This window comes from Sorex fumeus, unplaced genomic scaffold (genome assembly GCF_029834395.1).
Source record: "Sorex fumeus unplaced genomic scaffold, SorFum_2.1 ptg000093l, whole genome shotgun sequence".
In the NCBI taxonomy this organism is placed as follows: Eukaryota; Metazoa; Chordata; class Mammalia; order Eulipotyphla; family Soricidae; genus Sorex; species Sorex fumeus.
The window spans coordinates 2,735,610-2,756,919 of NW_026606150.1; the positions used below are offsets into that span (position 1 = coordinate 2,735,610).

Below are 21,310 nucleotides of genomic sequence, written 5' to 3' on the forward strand. Positions count from 1 at the left end.
AATATGCCAAATACCAGTAACAATGATGAGTCTCATTCTCCTAACCCTGAAAGAGCCTTGAATATGGCACTTTTTAAAATCTCAGGGCTAGGACTAAGGAGAGGTTACTGGTGAGTGCTCGAGGCAATCTACGAACAACATGATTGTGATCAGGATCGTGAGTATAGTCTATGGTTTTTAACTCAACAAGGCTTCACAAGAATTTCCCCCCCCCCCATACACACACCAGCTTTATTGAGATATCGTGATATACAACAGTAAAACTGATAATATTTTTTAGATGAGCCATACTGCTACATCATGCCCATCACAAAAAGAAAAAAAAATTAATGAACATTTCAGTACTAACCAAAATTAATGAATATTTTACTGTGCCCCTATTGTCTCTTGGATACTTCCAGAGCTCACTGGGCACTCACTGTACATATGCTTTATCATGTCTTTTATGGACGATCCCTTACTCTATAGGCCTCGAGTTACACATTGCTGGTTTTCTAGGTAAGCACAGAGCAGGTTTCATAAATGCTTCTAACAAATCCAGAAGCCTGTAAAAAGAAAAGAATATCTACACCAGTTTACTCTCAGTTCTCTGCCCTTCATCAAGACCCACCCTGCCCTCATCCAGTAAAACTTACTATCAATGTGAAGCAGCAATTTGATCTGAAGTAGAGTGTCACATACCAAAAGGGAAGGATTGTGCCATATTCCACTTATCTTTAATTTCACTTGGCATGATTTCCATGAATTAGTTTCATCAAAATCTATTGCTCTGCAAACAGTGCACTTACTTTCAACATTTCTCACAGCAAGTCAAAACCATTCCACTATAAGCATTTTAATTTTATTTCAAAAATATTTACCTTGTTTAATTTAATTAAGATTTAATTAAGGCACTTTGATTTACAATACTGTCAACAATAGGGTTCCATGTATACAACTTTTCTGTGTCTCACCCTGCTCAACCCACCAGCCTCCAGCTCCCAGTTTTCCACCACAGTAAGCTGGGAAACGGTCTACAGCATACAGCAGTGATCTTACCATTCTGTCTTTAAGCCCCCCAAAACGGACATGCTCTGGAAATGGCTGAAAAGTATAGGAGGTTTATTGTTTTGTTTACAGAGAGTGGAGTGGTGGTTGTTAGGGGGAGGGGTGTCAAAGTCCTTTAGTGACTTCTGGGATCTGCTGACACAAGGATTTTCTCAAAGTAGAACTTTAAACAGTTTTAATTTATCACCTATGGGAAACAGCTCATCAAATATTTCTATTGGTGACTTTAAAGACAGTCACTCCCCCCCCAAGCCCAGTGGTGAAGAAACAGTTTATCTGGCCCAGCTATGAAGGGGAAGCTGAGCCACAGAGGAAAGTGTGGACTCAGCATCAGCAAACGCTCAGTGTGACATAGCAAACAGTAACATCGCCTCCCTTGAAACCTTTCTCCAAAACTCATTTGGCTTCCTTTGTGGGGGGGACCACCTGCTCTGCCTTGATGGCTTTTGAAAGCCTCCTGAACCAAGTGGGAGTTTTGGGGAGATTCCAGATCTTTCAGATGGCTTTACTTGGTCTCAGCTGCCTCATAATATACCCTCATATTATCCTGGAGAACTTCACTGCGGCCGTCCCGGATCACCGCTGCCGTGTCCAGCTCCTTGACAATGCTACTCTCTCTATTAATGACACTGAGGTCTTCAGCCAAGATGACCTCCTCAAAATCTTCATCCCACAGGATTCCAACCTGATGCCAGAAAAGTGCCGACGTTTTGTCCACCCTCAGTGGCAGCTCCTTCACCTCAGTGAGAGACTCTCCAGCATGACGGAGCCAGACACAGAGCCTTGCATGGACGGCTGGGTGTATGACCAAAAAACCTATCCCTCCACCATTGTGACTAAGGTGAGAAACCCTTCTGAACTCTCGTGAGCTCAAGACTGAAGTCAATGAGCGTGCCTCCAAATGATGCCTTAAAATGCCTCTGAATGAGTGTCCTAACTTTTTGCACTGAGTAGACGCTTCATTCTTTTAGCACATACAATTAGTTATGAAGTGCCAGACATATGTTGAATAAGTTCATTATTATATAGCTTTGCATATGCCATCCTATGGCATATTATATGCTATTCTATGTCTTCTATTCTTAGCATGGGTTAAGCAGATTATTTCATAATTCTCAGCTTTGTTTACAAATTAGAAATAGCTGGGATATTGATGAAAACCTCCATACCCAGATTACCCAGCATGGTCATATAAGAAGGTAATAACCAGGCATGGGTGAAATTTTAAACATCTTTAAAGGATGTTTAAAGGATGTCTCTGACCAAACTGAAAATCATTTTATAGCAACTAACACGTGGTGTTAATTAACTAAAAGGTTTAGTGTCAGATTCCCCCCCACAAATAAAAAGGGTACATCTAGACTGATAGTTTAGTCATAAACAAAGGCCACTTAGTGGAAAAATTAAGTAAGGAAATATGAGGCATGTCAGTCATTTAAACCGTTTTAATCAGGGTTCCACGAAGGGGTTATAAATGGCTATGTTGCTCTCCTTTGCTTGTTTTCTTTTCCAGTGGGACCTGGTCTGTGAATCTCAGTCATTAAAATCAGTGAATAATTTCCTCTTTATGATTGGAATGCTGATAGGGGGTATCATACTTGGCTATTTAACGGACAGGTGAGTGTTTCTGGATAAGCCCTCTCTCTGTTTTGTTTTGTTCTGGGCTTTCTCCTTGCTCTGTAATCAGGAATCACTCCTGATCACCTCCAGGGATCATCTGGGGTGCCGAGGATAGAACCCAGGCTGACCATGTAGAGATCCTTTACTTTCATAAATTCTTTAACCGATCTTCCATTAAGAAACATTTATTGCAAATTAAACAGTCTTGAAGGGGCCTTGGTTTTCAAGGTGCTAGAAACACAGTAGAGGGTTATAGTAAATGAAGGTGGGGGAAACAGAGGGAATAATTAGGTTGGAAGTTATACAGGAATATCAGTGGAAGATCTGAAGCATATGGGGGTGGTTAAAGGAGGTAATAGAATACACCATAACTGTTGATTGACAAATGGGGTAATTGTTGGGCAGAAGAAAGATAAGAACAGAGGTGATATAGGGACAGAGTGACAGGTCCTGAGGACTTTGATGTCAGTGAGATGTAGTAACTTTGTACATCAATACCACAAATGTAAATAGTATTGTAACTCTGCTACCTACACTATAATAAGAAATTAAAAACAAATAAGTTAATAGAATAAAATTTCATTAAGAAGACCAGAGAGATGGCAAAGAAATATGCTACTTCTTTGTAATGTCAAAAGGCAATATTTGCAATCTTACAATGACACTGTAACAATTTTTATGTACTTGGAATTTTCAAAAAGAATGAGCAACTTTGTTTTCGATTGAAGTATTTTAATAGACTACATCTGGTCTTCCACTGTTAATATTGGCAAGAAAAGAGACAAGTCTTGCATGTGGCTACAACCTAGTTTGACCACTAGTACCACATGGTCCTCAAGCATCACCAGGTGCAATCTTGGAGCCCCTGAGCACTTCACAGACGGGGAGCAGAGGGTAGCCAGCATCACAGGGTATAAGCAGCATTGCATCCTAGTATTCTCTCAGCACCAGTCTGCTTGGCTGGATATTGCCAGCAGTGGTCCCGAGCTCACCTGAGCAGCACGTGAGAGCACCTCCCCCAAAGCTATTCACAGCATAAATAAATAAAAAACATGATGTTCACATAGTATATTTGCCTACTGCAGAGAGAATAAACCCTGTGCAGTATGATGTATGAATATCAAAATGACTTTGTTAAAGACAATAGAATGATTGCAAGCAAAACTATGCCACATAGAGAGAGATCAAAATCAGTCAATATATAGTATGGTGTTGACAGTCCGGTGATTCTTTGGATTTTAAATTGATATTTTATTGAATTTATAAAGTAAGCTGGGAAGGTTGTCATAATTTTTACTATAAATATGCTTGAACTCTCCCTTAATTTAGATTTTCTTTAATTTCCCTTTTCAATGTTGTCTAGTTTGAAAAAAAGTTGTGCATTTCCCACTAAATTTATCCTCTTTTTTTGGGTGGGTGAGTCACAGCTGACTGTGTTCAGGGCTTACACTTGGTTCTGTGCTCAGGGATCACTCCTAGCAGGGTGGTGCTAGGAATTGAATCCTGGCTGGTGACATGCAAAGCAAGAGCTCTACCAGCTGTTTTTCCAGCCCTAAATTTTTTTTTAAAGAATTGGTCCAGAGAGATAGTTCAGTGGGTAGAGCTCTTTCCTCTCATGTGGAACCCAGGTTTGATCCCTGGCCCACATATGATCCTACAAGTGTCACCAGGTTGTAGGACCTGGTTTCTGAGTACAGAATCTGGAGTAAGTCTTTTTTTAAAAAATTTTTATTAGTGAAACACCATGAGGTACAGTTGTAGACTTACAATTTTTTTGTGCTTGGGTTTCAGTTATACAATAATTGAGAACCCATCCCTCCACCCGTGCCCATTCTCCACCTCCAATGCTGCAGTATCCCTCCCACCCTCCCCATGCCCCCATCCCTCCCATCCCACCCCACCCCTGTGGAAGGGCATTACCTTTTGTTTTCTCTCTCCTTTTGGGTGCTGTGGTTTGCAAAAGAGGCATTGAGTGGCAATCATGTTTGGTCTATAGCCTACTTTCAGCATGCATCTCTTATCCTTGGAGGATCCTCCCAACACCCTTTATTTGATGTTCCCTTCTCTATCTGAGCTGCCTTTTCCCCTAGCATGTGCGTGGAGTAAGTCTTGAGCACTGCAAAATGTGGTCCCAAATGAAAGAAAAACAATAGCTAGACCTTTAGTAGAATCCTGATTTTAAGTGATGAGAGGTAATGGAGAGTGGTCTTAAGCATGTCTGTGGCTGGAAACGGAGGTCTTCAGCTGCCAGAGCTCTGCTCAGGGTGGATAGGGAAACTCAACCCACCCTCCTCCAAGGGGCCCCAGTGAGGACAGCCAGGTGCAGAGGCAGGAGACTCTGCGCTGTTCTCTTCCGGGAGCAGAGTTTTATAGTCCCTGGGTCTTGGCTGTTGATGGAATTACACAGCACTGAGGGCAGTTGGTGGGTGTAATGCCTACATACTGGAAGATGGGGGATCTGGGTGGAGGAGGCCCAGTCCCAGCTATAAAACCTAGTTCCCAGGAGAGAAGAGTGCAGAGTCTCCTGCCTCCGCGCCTGGCTGTCCTCACCAGGGCCCCTTGGAGGAAGGTGGGTTGAGTTTCCCTCCCCACCCCGAGCAGAACCCCAGCAACTGAAAACCTCCGGTTCCAGCCACAGCCATGCTTAAGACCACTCTCCACGTTCGGATGAGCCTCACAAATGAAGGAACCGGCAAAGGAACCCAGGTGTGCGGGACCCAGGGCAGAGATTTCCAAGTCTGCTCGGATTGGGACTGGGGCCTCCTCCACCCTGTAATACCATCAACGGCCAAGACCCAGAGACTATAAAACCAAGCTCCCAGAAGTGACATCTTATTATCTAGTTCTTACTCTAGAGAACCTGGAAGGCTACCAAAAGTATCCTGCCCACACGGCAGAGTCTGGCAAACTCCCCGTGGTGTATTCAATATGCAAAAAAACCAGTAACAATGATGGGTCTCATTCTCCTGACCCTGAAAGAGCCTCGAATGTGGCACTTTTTAAAATCTCAGGGCTAGGATGAAGGAGACATTACTGGCGCCTGCTCGAGGCAATCGATGAACAGCAGGATGACAGTGATACAGTGATACAGTGAGAGGTAATATTTTTATATTATTTCTAATCTTATATAGGATACATTTAATCCTAAATTATTGCATAAGATACTAGGTGTAACATTATGACAAGACAAATACCTATAAATGAGCCTAGAACGTTCTATTCTTTTTTTAGTTTTCTGTATGCTTTTCCTGTAAAAAGATTTTGACATGAAATTAACACTAATGAAGATATACAAAAGATCAGGTGAGGAGTATAAATAATAAGGCTTCTTTGAAGGTTGGGTAGAACTCAACAGTGAATCTATCTGACCAAGCCTTTCATTCTCGGAGAGATTTTTATTACTGTTTCAGTTGCATTACTTGTAACTTAGTTGTTTTGGCAATTCTGTTCTTGATGCTATATTTTATATTTATGAAACATGAAACACTAATAATCAGAAAATATGTTTGCATACCTATTTTCATTATAGTCCTTCGGGATATGAAAACAATCCAAAGGTCCTATGACAGAAGAATGAAAAAAGTAAGTTGTGTATAGAAGGTATATACAAATTGTATATGGAAGGTATACCTATATAGACAATGTATAGACACAAAGGAATATTATGCAGTCACAAGAAATAATGAAATTATGCAATTCATTGCAACTTGGATAGAACTGGAGGGAATCTTTCTGTGTGAAATAGCCAGAGGGAGAAGGACAAACACAAGTTGGTCTCACTCACCTCTGTTGTTTAGGGAAACCAAACAGGGATATAGACAGTAGCAATTATTAACAAGCCCTGGGTACTACAATACAAAATGAGGGCGCCAGATTAGGCAGGGGAGTAGTTGGACAGGAAGTGAACAAACAATAGGGTGAGGGCACTATGAGCACTTTGATGGTGGTGAGGGTAGATAACTGTATACCAAGACCACAAGTATCAATGCTACTGCAAAAACAAGACAATGAGACATTATTCACCGTTATAAAAAATATTAGTCATTAAATGCCACGGAGGAAATTCAAATGCATGTTACTAAGACAGAAATCATTCATACTGTATGATACCATTTAGATGTAATTCTGAACTATGTAGTCAGAACTATTAAAACAGTGAAATAAAATTAGTGATTAGTGGGGGAGATAGACACGAGTACGTGTAGCACAGTGAAGTTTGAAGGCAGTGAAACCTTTTTTTTATGATATATAAAGTTGAATACTTGTCTTATACATTTATGAAGACCATAGGAGAAAGGTGCAGAATCAATAGTGTAGTCTAAACAAACTCTATGCATTTTTGGATAACAAATCAGCAGTGTAGGTTTGATTGTAACAGATGAACCACTCGGTGCAGGATATTAATAGGAAGGAGGTATATGAGTGGAGTAAAGGAATTAATGAAAAATTTCTATGGTTTTAAAAAGGTCAGTGTTGATGTCCACCTAGAAATGCATGTATGTGTGCATATGTGTGTATGTGTGTGTGTATGTTTGTGTGTTTTGTGTGTGTGTTGGGGGGATGCTGGGGATGAAAGTAGGCCCACACAAGCAAGACAAGCATTCTACTGTGACTACATTTGTTTCTACTTCCTCCCCAATTGCTCTTAAGTCTATTTTTTTAAAAAAAGCCACAAAAATAAAAAAAAAACCAAAATAACATGAGACACAGACTGTTTATGGGTTGCAAAGCCTAATATAATATTTGTGTCCTTTAAGAAAGTATTTTCTGACACCTTGTGTAATACCACTCTAGGCTCCATATTCACTTCCTTCAATCAATCTTTTCCTGTTCTTTATTTTTTTTTCTTTTTGGGCCACACCCGGTGATGCACAGGGGTTACTCCTGGCTCTGAACTCAGGAATTACCCCTGGCGGTGCTCAGGGGACCATATGGGTTGCTGGGAATCGAACCTGGTTCTGCTGCATGCAAGGAAAACACCCTACCCGATATGCTATCGCTCCAGCCCCTCTTTTCCTTTTCTTTACCAAGAATAAGTTCTATTGATCTGTCTTCAGATTCACACATTCCTTCTCTTACGTACACATGTCTATTAAGCTTAGCCAGTGGAGTTTTACATAAGAGTCTACTTTTTCAGGGACCAAAGAGATAGTACAACATGTAGGGCACTTGCCCGGCATGCAGCAGACTGGGGTTCATTCCCCAGCACCCTATGTTCCCCCAAGCATCACTAAGTACAAGCATCCTGAGTACAGAGTCAGGAGTAATCCCTGAGCATCGTTGGGTGTAGCCCAACCTCCCACCTCCACCCATCCCCCCTTCCCCCACCCCCTTCCACCCCCCAACTTTGCTTTCCTTTTTTTTTATTCTCCAAGAATTATTTTTATTTGTATTTTTCCCTTTTTTTAAATCATTTTATTTATTGGATCACCATGAGAGCAGTTACAAAGCTTTCGAGTTTAAGTCTCAGTCATACAATGAAACACCTGAACCTTCACCAGTGCCCATTCTCCATCCCCAGAAACCCCAGTATGCCCCCATCGCACACCCTCCCCCTACCTGTGGGTCAGATGATTTCCACATTACTCTCTATCTACTTTGATTACATTCAATATTTTGACATCAGACCCACCATATTATTTGGGATTTTACCCCAACACTGAGATCTGCTGAAAAGGCAACAGTGGACAATTTGTTTTTTATTGCTGGTTAAAAATAACATATGATGTCACGTTGCTGCAGTAGTAGCTGCATGATTTTGAAATTTCAAAATTTTAACAATTTAATCTGGAGGGATTTCAGCCATAACCTGCTGGGTTCTGAGACTTGTTTCTGAGCCTCTTGGATTATGACCATTAATCAGTTTGATCAGGAGCCAGAGAGGCTGTTTGTGGACGGCAACTCAGGGTCTCGCTGGGAGGGGGAGGAAAGGGCCAACTCCACCCCCATCCCATGAGGCCCCGCGTGTCTCGTCACCACGGGACCAAACCTGACTGTTCAGTGGCCTCTGGCGGATGGTGGCCACCGAGCCGCCAAGGGGGAGCAGGTGGACGGACAGCACCCTTTCCCTCCTGGGGTGGACCGGCAACAGTAACCTACTGAGGGGTCTGGACGTATTTCTGCCAGAAGCTGTTGTGTTTCGAGATTTGTTTCTTAGTCTCTGGGATCATGGCCGTTAAGCAGCTTGGTCAGGAGCTAGAGAGGCCATTTGTGGCGGCGACTCGAGGTCTCGTTGGGACCGGGAGGAAAGAGCCGGCTCCACCCCCATCCCGTGAAGCCCCATGAGTCTTGTCACTGTGGGCCTAAACCTGACTGTCCAGTGGCCTCTAGAGGATGGTAGTCACCGGGCCGCCAGAGGGAACAGGCCAAGGCACAAAACCTATTCCCACCTGGGGTGGTCCAGGCGCAACCCACTGCAGGTACTGGACACATTTCTGCCAAAAGCCATTGGGTTTCAAGATTTGTTTCTGAGTCTCTGGGATCATGGCCATTAAGCAGTTCAATCAGGAACCAGAGAGGCCATGCCTCCAATTATATAGCTGAACCGGAGGTGGTTTGTGGGTGTGTCTCCCACATACCTAACTTTTGGCCATTTACTTTCTTGGTAAACTTTGCCCCAAGTTTTTGGGGTCTGGCCAAAGGCACAGCAGCAATTTTGGGGTATCTGAAAGTCTGACATTGCCATCAGGCTGCTGATGCACTCACCTCACAGATACAGATTGACCTGCTGGTGGCATCATACCCCCCACCAACTTTGCTTTTCTAGAAACTAAAGCACTTTTACTTGTTTTGCTTCTGTTGCTAAAAGTGCTCATTTATCAGATTCAATTTTGTATATTGTTGCACTTTATTTATGATCTTAAGGAAAATGATGTTACCACTTTAACATTCTTGTTAGTTCCAGAATTTGCCCATCTCAAGGTAAGAATTTTGCTCTCTTGGGAATAAGTTCCTGTTTTTCTCCCTTGCTTCTTTTGTTCCAACTACATCTTGAACATATACATATTCACACCTAAACAATCTGTTTTCCATTGTGATGCATAAATCATACTGATTCCTTTATCTTAGCTAGTAATTTTTATATGTGAGATTGAATAACTACTATTTCTGTGCCATCTAACCTAGTTGCAATTCCTGCCCTTAGTGGACCTGCTGAGTTTATTCTGCCAGTTGTATGTTTTGGAAGCTATTTGACCATTATGCAATTGGGGTTTCTATCTTTCTCATTATCCTTGACTCGACCTTCCACTTTATTTTTGTATCTCTACTCTTTTTTTTTTTTTGTATCTCTACTCTTTGGAGTAAGTTTTCTTACCTTCTCTGATCTGGTTCTCCAGACCATGGAGTGTCGGGATGGGGAGACTAGTTTCCACATGTGCTGCCACCTGTCACTATCTATTGTGTAAAGTTCACTTGACAAGACAGGATGCTCCTTAAATTGCTCTTCTGAGGGCGCATACTTTTCCCACCAGTGTCCCTGCTTCTGCTCACTCTGCACAAGTTGAGGTTGTTGCTTTTGCTGCCCTTAGTGGACCTGCTGAGTTTATTCTGCCAGTTGTATGTTTTGGAAGCTATTTGACCATTATGCAATTGGGGTTTCTATCTTTCTCATTATCCTTGACTCGACCTTCCACTTTATTTTTGTATCTCTACTCTTTTTTTTTTTTTGTATCTCTACTCTTTGGAGTAAGTTTTCTTACCTTCTCTGATCTGGTTCTATCACAAGTTGAGGTTGTTGCTTTTATCTTATGTTCAGACATTACAGTTCTTTTCTTGAGCAAGTGGAAGGCAGGCAGATTCACTGATTCCCAAAAATGGACCCATCAGAGATTTTTCAAAAGCAGGTGGGGTCAGAGAGATTGTACGGTGGGTAGTGTGCTTTCCCTGCACATGGCACCACAGATGGTCTTCTGAATCCCACCAGGAGTGACCTCTAAGCACAGAACCTGGAATAAACCTGGAACACAGCCAGATTTGACCCAAACACCAAATGTAAAATAAACAGATGAACTGTCCTGTTGTTTATTGATTTGCTTCAGCAGGCACCAGTAATGTCTCACAACAAATTGTGATACTTGTTGTTACTTGTTTTTGGCCTTACAAGCGGCCAACATGGCCGACCCGAGTTCGATTCCTCCGCCCCTCTTGGAGAGCCCGGCAAGCTACCGAGAGTATTCGATATGCCAGACACAGTAACAACAAAAGTCTCCAATGGAGACGTTACTGGGCCCGCTTGAGCAAATCGACGATCAACGGGAGGGCCTTTACCTTTACCTTACTTGTTTTTGGCATATCTAATATGCCACAGGGAGCTTGCCAGGCTCTGCCATGTTGGCGAGATACTCTCGGTAGCTTGCCGGGCTCTTGGAGAGGGGCAGAGGAATCGAACCTGGGTCAGCTTCGTGCAAGGCAAACGCCTTCCCTGCCGTGCTATCGCTCCAGCCCAAACAGATGAACTACATGAACAAAATAAAATTTTGTGTCATAAAATTAATTTGTAGTTCCCCAAAGGGAAGAGGGACAAAGAGTGGGGAATTGAGGCCAAGGAACAAACGGATGGTACAGAACAGGATAGATTGTTCACTGGTAAACTAAATGCAGTAAATACAGGCATTTATAATGATGCACACCTGAAACATGTAAAACATTGAACATGTTATAATGCAACATGAATTAAATTTACACAAAGATTTCTGGGGGCTGGGAACATGGGTTAGGATGTGTCTGGAGGTCCTTGAGCACTGCCAGGTATGGCCCCTGGTGGTCCCAGATACCTCAGGGCCCAAGCCGCACCACATCGTTGGGCCTTAGTGTGGAACCTGGTCAATTGGCCAAGAATGACTGGAGTAGACTCAGGCCCCTGAGCATTGCTTGGGAACCATTCCCTCACCCCCATCAAAATGGGGCTGGAGCGATAGTACAATGGGTAGGGTGTTTGCCTTGCACGGATCTGACCGGGGTTCAATCCCCGACATTCCATCATCCCTGAGAACTGCCAGTAGTAACTCCTGAGTGCAAGAGAGACCCCAGAGCATCACCGGGTGTGACCCAAAAAATAAAAATAAATAAATTAATAAATAATAAATCAAATTCAAATTCATTAATAAAATCAAATTCATTAAAATATTCATTTAAAAAATAGAGACCTCCATTTGGACCTCCAATAAATTGGAGGTCCTATTAATCATGCATCCTAGATATCAAATAGAGAAAAGTAGTGCTGAGAGTATTGACCTGATTGAAGACAATCTTTATCCAACACAACCCTTAGCCAGAGTAGCATTCAGCTAATAAACACACAAGTAGTAAAGAAACACTTTCTATCCACTCAAGAGAAGAATATGGTCTAACAGGCAGACTACTGCTTCAGTGGTAGGACCAAGTCCATTGTCATAGGTCAGTGGCCTTTCTGGGCTCATTGCTAGCTATTCTGAATATCTGTTCAATGAATTACCTCTCCCCTTACCCCCAAATAAACAAAGATGTATCTTGCAGTTGGACAAATTGCCCAAAGAGCTGGATAGGCAGTCCCTGAGAACAAAGCCTGAATAGGTCCTAGGACCAATTACTAGATGTGACTTCCCAAAAAAAAGTTGCATTTTACTCTGGACCTCTAGCTCCTCTAAGTACTAATTAAAGAGCTAAATATTCAGGTGTAAATAAAGCAATTTAAAACTCATTAATGTAAACTCAGAAAAGTCAGACAGACCTCTTCTTTGTTTTTTTTTTTTTAGTCCAGGGCCAGAGCCTTGCTAGTCAGACCCATTTAGAAACTGTATCATGGGGTGTTGAGGGTATGAACATAAGTGATCAAGTGATTGACTCCAGCACCTTTCTTACCAACGTGATCACAGTCTTATGCTAAGGGGACTTGCCTTAGGTAAGATGAACCTGCTGAAATTCCTTCCTTTTGCATATTTGGTGCAATTGCTAAAGGTTCTTACTTTTTTAGTGACCCGTGACCTATTTGCTGGGATACTCTTGGCCTCTCTTTTTTCTCCTAAAACTATCCCATTGATGATGAATATTTTTATGGTCAATCAATTTATTACAGACTAAAAGAAGGGATCTTAGGAGCAGGGGCCTGAGAGGTGGGATAGGGGATAAGGTGATAGGGATAAGGTAGGATAGGAGATAAGCCTTGTATGTGACCATTTCTGGCATCACATTTCCCACAATGTGATGTAATTCCCACCACTGTCAGGGGTTGTCATCCACTATTCCAAAGAAGGAACAGTACTCCTGCGCCTCAGGGTTTGGAGAAAAGTAATTATTGCTCACACACACACCTGAGCACTTTGATGTAGCACTGTAACATTGTCTTCCCGTTGTTCATCGATTTGCTCAAGCAGGCACCAGTAACATCTCCATTGTGAGACTTGTTACTGTTTTTTGGCATATCGAATACGCCATAGGGAGCTTGCCAGGCTCTGTCGTATGGGTGGGAAACTCTCGGTAGCCTGCCAGTCTCCCTGAGAAGGATGGAAGAATCGAACCCAGGTCAGCCATGTAAAAGGCAAATAAATGCCCTACCTGCTATGCTATCGCTCCAGCACTTTGATAATAGAGAACAAACTTCTCAGAGATAACTATTTCCTTTTATTTTGAAATCCCTTTACCTTCCCCTTTTCCATCTTATTTCAGTGACTAGGGGTTTGCACAAAGTTGCCTGTGGTGTTCACACACTTGGCCATGACCAGGGGTGGCCCACTTTAGTGGTCATGCTTGCAAATTCATTTGGTGGCTACCCCACTCAGTGGTCTAATTTCATTCATTCAGCTTGCTCACATTCTGGTGGGAGAACTCCCCAGGGACACTGTGGTGCTCACATATCCCTATGTTCTCTTGGTTGCCTTGCAGTAGTCATCAGGGACCACACACTTCATTTACTCTGCTCGTACACACTTGAGTTCACCTGTTTTGTGTCAGTTTCAGGGAATTCAAATAGGAGAGCTGTAGGGCCCACACTAAGAAAATATGGGCAATAACAAGGGTTCAAACTCATGAGCTCACGTTTGCAGGGTAAGTCCTTCCATCTACCTGTGATGGGAGACAGCACTGTAGCACTGTAGACCTGTCCTCCCGTTGTTCATCGATTTGCTCGAGGGGGCACCAGTAACGTTTCCACTGTGAGACTTGTTGTTACTGTTTTTGGCATATCGAATACACCACGGGGAGCTTGCCAGGCTCTGCCATGTGGGCGGGGTGCTCTCTGAGAGGGAAAAAGGAATCGAACCTGGGTCGGCCATGTGCAAGGCAAACGCCCTACCCACTGTGCTGTGGGAGATAGAAAATAGAAAATTCAAAGTGGAAAACTCCTCTGCAGAAGCAGTCAACTAATGGCAAGGGGGCTTAGGGAAGGAACAGGTTCCCGTCAACTTGCAGATATGTGACCCCGGATTATGGTTAGGTTCCTGTTGGTGCAGGGCTATCACAGAGCGGTCATGATTATGGTCTCCGCCTAATAGAAGATGGATAAAAATTCTTGGCTGACCTAACACGGAGCTCAGCCTTTTTGGTGCCCACTGAGCTGAATTTGCCAAATAATAGAAATAAATAAATGATCAGTCTCTCTCCATCCCTCCCAGTTCCGTCTGGATTCTTCTAGAAGATTCACTTCATCACAACCCACCGGGTCCAAAGGATTTATTATAAAAGTTGGATGTAGTGCACAGACTTTGAGAACATCAAAAATATCATGAGGTTATTTTCTGCCTGGGAGCTGGAGCAATAGCATAGCGGGTAGGGCGTTTGCCTTGCACGCAGCCAACATGGCGGACCCGAGTTCGATTCCTCCACCCCTCTCAGAGAGCCCGGCAAGCTACTGAGAGTATCTCGCCTGCACAGCAAAGCCTGGCAAGCTCCCCGTGAGGTATTCAATATGCCAAACACAGTAACAAGTCTCATAATGTTACTGGGCCCGCTTGAGCAAATCAATGAACAACAGGAGGACCGTGATTTTCTGCCTATTCTCTTTCAGTATCATTGCAGGTGGCTAGGAAAAGTGAGGGATGAGGGAAGGAGTCTTGTAAAAAAAAAAAAGTGCTTCCACCCCCTCGGCCACTAGGAAAATGTATGGCACAGGCCGGAACTGCTCCAAGGACCTACACCGCACTGACACATCCCACCAGCAACAACTCTCATGTTCCAGGGCACCCCCAACTGGCATTCATCAGGGGGCCTGCTTGGCAACATTGTTTGGTTCGCAGACACTTTTATTTTGTTTATTAGGTAAATGCTTTAGCTCATTTTCCCTCTCCTGTTTTTTATTCTTGGTTTTTGGTTTATTTTTATTTTTATTTTATTTTTATTTTGGGGCCACACCGGGCAGTGCTTGGGGGTTACTCTTTCTGGCTCTGTTTTCAGAAATTACTTCTGTCTGTGCTCAGGGGCGATTCCTCCACCTCTCTCAAAGAGCCTGACAAGCTACCGAGAGTATCTCGCCCGCATGGCAAAGCCTGGCAAGCTCCCCGGGACGTATTCAACATGCCAAACACAGAAACAACAAGTCTCCAGTGGAGATGGTACTGGGCCCGCTTGAGCAAATCGATGAACAACGGGAGGACAGTGCTACAGTGCTACAATGTGCTCAGGGGACGATATGGGATGCCAGGAATCAAACCTAGGTCGGCTGTGTGCAAGGTTAACACCTTCTCCTCTGCACTGTCACTCAGGTCCCTCCCTCTCCTAGTTTTGAGGTCCATGCATCTTTCTCTGAGCATGTCTTGTTCTTTTTCTATTTTTGTGGCAACTTTCCACAGTGGTGACTTATTGCAATACTCCAATTCCAGGTTTTGGTGATATACAACCAAACTGCTTCTATAAAACTGCGGTGATTTATCAGTGGCATTTTCCTGGGAGATTATGCGGAATATGTCTTTATATACCTGGTTGCTTTGTTTGCCCTGCACAGACTTTTCAATACCTATTACTGCATCATGCCACTAAATGCAGGAATTCTTTCATTTTTCTCGCACACAAAATTTTTACCTTTTATTTTCTTTAAGTGACGCTTGTACTTGACAGTGAAATAAAGGTGTTGGGCAGGATAGATAGCTCAAGTAGCAGAGCACGTGCCAGGCCTATGTGAGATTGTGAGTTTGACCCCCTGCACTGCACAACCAACTCAAGTTGGTTCACCACTGGTGACCACTCAGGAGTGGTCCTGACACCCCCCCCCCAGCACAGTAGGATCAAATTCCTTATTTTTGTTTGCTTGTGAGCTATGACCTGTGATGCTCAGGTTATGCTCCTGGCGCTGCACTCCAGAATCACTCCTGGTTGTGCTCGGGCAACCATAATCAGGTGCTGCGGACCAAAGGCTGAGGTGGACACATACAAGGCAAGTGCCCTGCCCACTCTACTATCTCTCTAGTCCAAGGCTCCTTTTTTTAAAATGAGCAGTATGCAACATTTATTACTTATAACTTCTCATATAATAATTTCTCATATAACACTATTTCTGCAGAAATTCACTCCCAATTTATTTAAGTATTTATTTATTTAATAATGTAGGAACACTGCTATTTATTCACCCATTCATTGATTAAGCTAATTGAATTGGGCATAAACTCTACATTACTTTTTTTTAAATTTTTAATTTTATAAGTTAGTTCACAATGTTTGATTACATTCAATATTCAAAAACCAATTCCACCACCATTACACCTTCCCTCCACCAAGTTCAGGATGTTTCCATCCCAAACCCCAATTCCTGTCACAAAACACAGCCGAAGTAATATATTTCATATTATCTGTTATGAAGAACTGCTGAATATGCTTTTAAAAAAGTGTTCATATGGGAAACAGTGTGAAGATTGTTCTATTTTGGCAGGATCTATCAAGACATTCTATAAGATATAACTAATATCAGATATTACCTGGGTTAAAGTTTGGGTGATGTGAGCTTTGGTATACATATCTGAAAATATGTATATATGCATATATATATATATATATTTCCCCTCTATGATTTATTGCCTACTATCTGAACACCATCAAATGTGGTGTGTTAATTATGGAGAATGGATAGGGAATGTTATATGATGTGTCTCACGGCCACTTTTGCAGCCATGCAATCCAGGAATATGTTTACTCATATGTGAGGTTCAGCCCGAGTGTGTGAGGAGTGGCCTTGAGCATAGTGGCAGCTGGGTTGTGGAGGTTTTTGACTGCCGAAGCTGGTCCCTTGGGGCAGGAAGTGCTCTCACCCGCTCCCCTCTGGGGCACCCTGTATGAAACAGCCTGTCGTGGAGTCCAGTGGCATGGTTATGGAGGCCTCATGTTATGCTCCCTTTTGGGAGAAGCAGCCATGTGATCTGGATGGTGGTCGATGATGAGATTATCTGGTGCCGGCAGGAGGTGGCTTATGGGCATGGGCTCTGGGTTGTTGGAGACTGGGGAATGCAGCAGGGGATCTCCGCTCCTGGTTCCATTGAGCCCAGAGTCTAAGGTCACAAAGTTCCGCATTACCTGGGTTCTGTAGGACTTCACTCATGTATGAGACTTGGCCCAAGCATGTGGGGAGCGGCCTTGAGCATGGCACGGGTTCCCACGTACCTCTGCGCTACAGGCCCTAACTGTCTTTTCATCTCTTTTTGAGATTTATGGGTCTCTGGAATAAGGCCAATAAATGAGCTTATATAGCTGAGCTGGAGGTGGTTTGTAGGTGTGTCTCCCACATACCTAACTTTTGGCCATTTAATTTCTTGGTAAACTTTGCCCCAAGTTGTTGGTGTTTGGCCAAAGGCACAGCAGCAATTTGGGGGTATCTGAAAGTCTGAAGGCATCATCAGGCTGCTGATGCACTCACCTCACAGGTACAGGTTGACCTGCTGGCTGCACCATACCCCCTTCACTCCCAATTTAAATGGAAGCACACATTTAGAAATAATACTCATAACACACATGTAATAAATAACACACATGTAATAAAATACTCAGAATAATAGAAGACTCAGAGAAACTGGAAAGTGGATGTTCTTCAAGGGGTACTGGGATCACTTAGAGATTACCCAATCCCACAGTTTGTTTGTTTATACATACGAGAGATTGCTCGAGCGGGCCCAGTAATGTCTCCATTGGAGACTTTGTTGTTACTGTGTTTGGCATATCGGACACATCACAGGGAGCTTGCCAGGCTCTGCCGTGCGGGCGAGATACTCTCGGTAGCTTGCCGGGCTCTCCGAGAGGGGCAGAGGAATCGAACTCGGGTCGGCCATGTTGGCTACCGCTGTGCTATCACTCCGGCCGAGAGATTATCTACAGAATTATTTATACTTTCCCTCCCCCAACCTCCCACCACCTCCTCCACTTCTTTATGTTCATCTTACCTTATCTGTTCCTCTGAGAACTTTCTAAGACTGTCTGCTTCAAGGAAGTATTGTTGTTCAAGGTTATAATGCAAACTCATTAGGAAGGGCTTCTTCTGTATATCCCATCAGCAGCATTGAAGGGCTGTCCATGGTTTCCTTTGCCTGGCATTTATCCAGGGCTGGCCTGCTCCGAGACCCCCAAGGCCAGATAGATCCTGCAACTTGCTAGCTCAGGCTACTCTAAACAAAACACCACAGCCTATTATAACAAAACACCCAGTTTGTTTAAGTTCTGCAGCTTGGACAAACAAGGCAGCAATTGTGTGTGTGCTTTGGTTCCTGGGGAGAGAAGCAGGAAGGGTGATTCTGAGAAGATCTATTGTCGCTTATCTCTTAAGTCTTAAAGAATTTAAGTGCAAAGAGGCCCTGACTGAAAACACCCCTGCAAAAGGATATGTCTCATCTGTGGGATTTTAAAGATGCACAGTAAGGAAGCTGGCAACTGGCGAGCTGGTCCACAGAACTGTGTTTCAGAGGTGAGAGTTAAACAAATGGAAAGGCCTGTGGGGACCTTCGTAGAGAAAAGTGGGCAATCTGGTGGTGTCAGAAAGATGTAGCCATGAAACCATCAGCACAGTATTATCAACCAGTGCTTCTCAATAAAGATGAAGAATCTTAATATTTTGATTTGTGTCTATTTTTTGCTGTTTTTTTTTTTTTTAAATAACAGGCTGTTATTATCCCCATGCCCTGACCTATTGCTGTTTCTCAGGTTCGGGCGGAAGTTGGTATTTAGATGGTGTGTGCTCCTGCTGGCCATTGCTGAAACCAGTGCGGCCTTTGTTCCCACCTTCCCCCTTTACTGCACACTACGCTTCTTGGCTGGGTGTTTCACTTCCAGCATCCTGACAAATTCTACTATGCTTAGTAAGTTGAAGCACTTTTGGATCTTTGACGCTTTCACAGCCCTGACTCAAGTTCCAACTTTGTTTGAAGTGAACATTTTGTTTATGATTTCTTTCAGTTATGGAATGGGTGGTACCTCCCTTCCAAGCCTTGGGAATAGTAATTACAGCCTCTTGCAGTTGCATCAGCTTGATGATTCTGGGAGGAATAGCTTTTGCCATTCGAGACTGGTTCATCCTTCAGCTGGTGTATTCAGTACCATTATTCTTCATCTTTCTTTCCTCAAGGTATAAATTTCCTTTCTTCCTTTGTCTAAGATTCCAGGTTGCAAGTTACATGAAATTGGGACATAAGAACATTTGGTCCTTAGCCAGCACTTGGGCACATGCTCTACTTATTTGTGTCCTCTGTTCAATTCAAGAAGCAGAACAGGTAAGCTTGCCAGATAATCTCAGGCACACTCAGCTTAATTAGAATTTCAAATAAACAACACGTAGTTTATACCATGTTTCAAATATTGCATGGAGCATAGTTATAGTAAAAAAAAAAAAAGAAGGTTGTTTAATTGAAATTTTGCTTTACTGGGAAGTTGGAAAATAAATGTACATGACTTTCAAAGACATAAAAGTTTTCTATAAACAGTGGATAATTTTTAGTGCAAGTATTTCCAAAGCATTGCGTGGGTTGTAGCTGTTGCTCAAGAATTACTCATAGTCACTCTATCCAAATACAAGCTTAACTGGGCACACCATTTTTATTTGTTTAAACTGGCCATGTCCTCTGAATAAAAATGGGAACCCGAAAGGCTTCTTCTCTGTATTCCAAGCAAAAAAGGTCATTCACATGGAAAGGTCATTCACAATTTCCAAGTTAGGGTCCAGGAGAGCAAAACTTCCCAGTATACTAAAAAGTGGTAGGTGTTAGATAGAGAGAGAGGTATTTCAGAACAAAGGTTCTGTGAAAAATAAGCAAGGGATATTTGACTTCATGTCTCCTCCTCCGCCTTCTCCTCTTCCTCCTCCTCCTTCTCCTTCTCTGCCTTGTCCTCCTCCTCCTTGTCCTCCTCCTCCTTGTCCTCCTCCTCCTCCTCGCCTTCCTCCTCCTCCTCCTCCTCCTCCTCCTCTTCTTCTTCTTGCTCCCCTATGTTTCCTCCTCCTCCTCCTCGTCCTCCTCCTCCTCGCCTTCCTCCTCCTCCTCCTCTTCTTCTTGCTCCCCTATGTTTCTTCCTCCTCCTCCTCTTCCTCTTCCTCCTCCACCTTCTCCTCCTCTTCTTCTGCCTCCTTAATACTGTTCCAGAAATCCATCAGGGCTTACATATGCAAAGTTCACACATGCTCTATGGCTGAGCAATATCCTTTGCTCCCTCTTTTTGATCAGATGGCTGGCAGAATCAGCTCGGTGGCTGATTATCAAGAACAAACTGGAAGAAGGCTTAAAGGAACTTAAAAAAGTCGCACACGCAAATGGAATAAAGAATGCCGGAGACATCCTAACCATGGAGGTGAACATAAGAGGAATTTGGCTGCAAGACACAGGGCAGATGTGAGCTAATATACATACACATTAGTTGGTATCCATAAGGTAAAAGAAAGGGTGAGTGGACACATCTGGTTAGGGTGTTTTGAACTCATTGTCCTGGTTCTTCATTAGCATATTTCCCAAATATGCCATTTGGGAAAGAATTAGACACAGAGGATTGCAAATACTTAATGGATAGAACTTGGAAACAAGACTATGTCTGAACATCATTGCACAGCCTATATAAAAATTCCATTGTTTTCTAAAGCGTTTTAATACCCGTTTTATTTATGACCTATGGAGAGAACACAATATATGATCTGTATTCATAACAAGTTAAAGCATACTGTATAGTATAATAATGTTTTACAGTAGGACAGATTTATTTTTTGTAACTGAAATTTGTCCTCTTTGATATCCTCTTTTTCCACTTAAAAAGCACCATTCTATTCTCTGCTTCTGTAAATCTTTTCAAATTCCTTCTCTACAAGGTATACTATAGTATTTGTTCTTCTGGGTCTGGTTTATTTTGTTCACTCCCTGTCCTCCAGATAGGTTCATGTTGTGGCCATTGGCAAGGTTTTTAATACCGACTAATCTACCATTGTAGCTGGAGACCATATTACTTAAGAACTGAACTATTGCATTGTTTATACAAGATGGTTACTAAGAATATATCTGTTCATATTATTTTCCTTACCACGCAGTGTTATTTGAGCATGCCCAAGGAATTGTCAACTAGTCACTCCAATGAGTTAATTGAAATTTAAGGCTGAATACTGAGAAATAGGAGTGCCACATCCCACCTGCCCCAATATAAGAGATGTATCTAGTAATATTTTCTACATTACTAACATCCATCCAAACCAAGTTCCCGGAAGAGAAAAACACAGAGTCTCCTGTCC

The 21,310-nt window shown here is 42.9% G+C and overlaps 1 protein-coding gene across 5 annotated transcripts in view; it reads left to right on the forward strand.

Moving 5' to 3' along the window:
- The first annotated feature begins 1,313 nt into the window (after nucleotides 1–1,313).
- The window catches only part of LOC130040003 (organic anion transporter 7-like), a 44,649-nt gene continuing 24,652 nt past the window's right edge, over nucleotides 1,314–21,310 (forward strand). For 4 of the 5 annotated variants that reach the window (XM_056132015.1, XM_056132014.1, XM_056132013.1 and 1 more), the window contains exons 1-5: nucleotides 1,314–1,888; nucleotides 2,561–2,664; nucleotides 18,754–18,908; nucleotides 19,006–19,174; nucleotides 20,265–20,388. In XM_056132015.1, the coding sequence (XP_055987990.1) occupies nucleotides 1,487–1,888; nucleotides 2,561–2,664; nucleotides 18,754–18,908; nucleotides 19,006–19,174; nucleotides 20,265–20,388 (954 nt within the window). In that variant the 5' untranslated portion in view covers nucleotides 1,314–1,486. The remainder of the gene's footprint in view (nucleotides 1,889–2,560; nucleotides 2,665–18,753; nucleotides 18,909–19,005; nucleotides 19,175–20,264; nucleotides 20,389–21,310) is intronic. The other variant, XM_056132016.1, reaches the window with a different exon arrangement.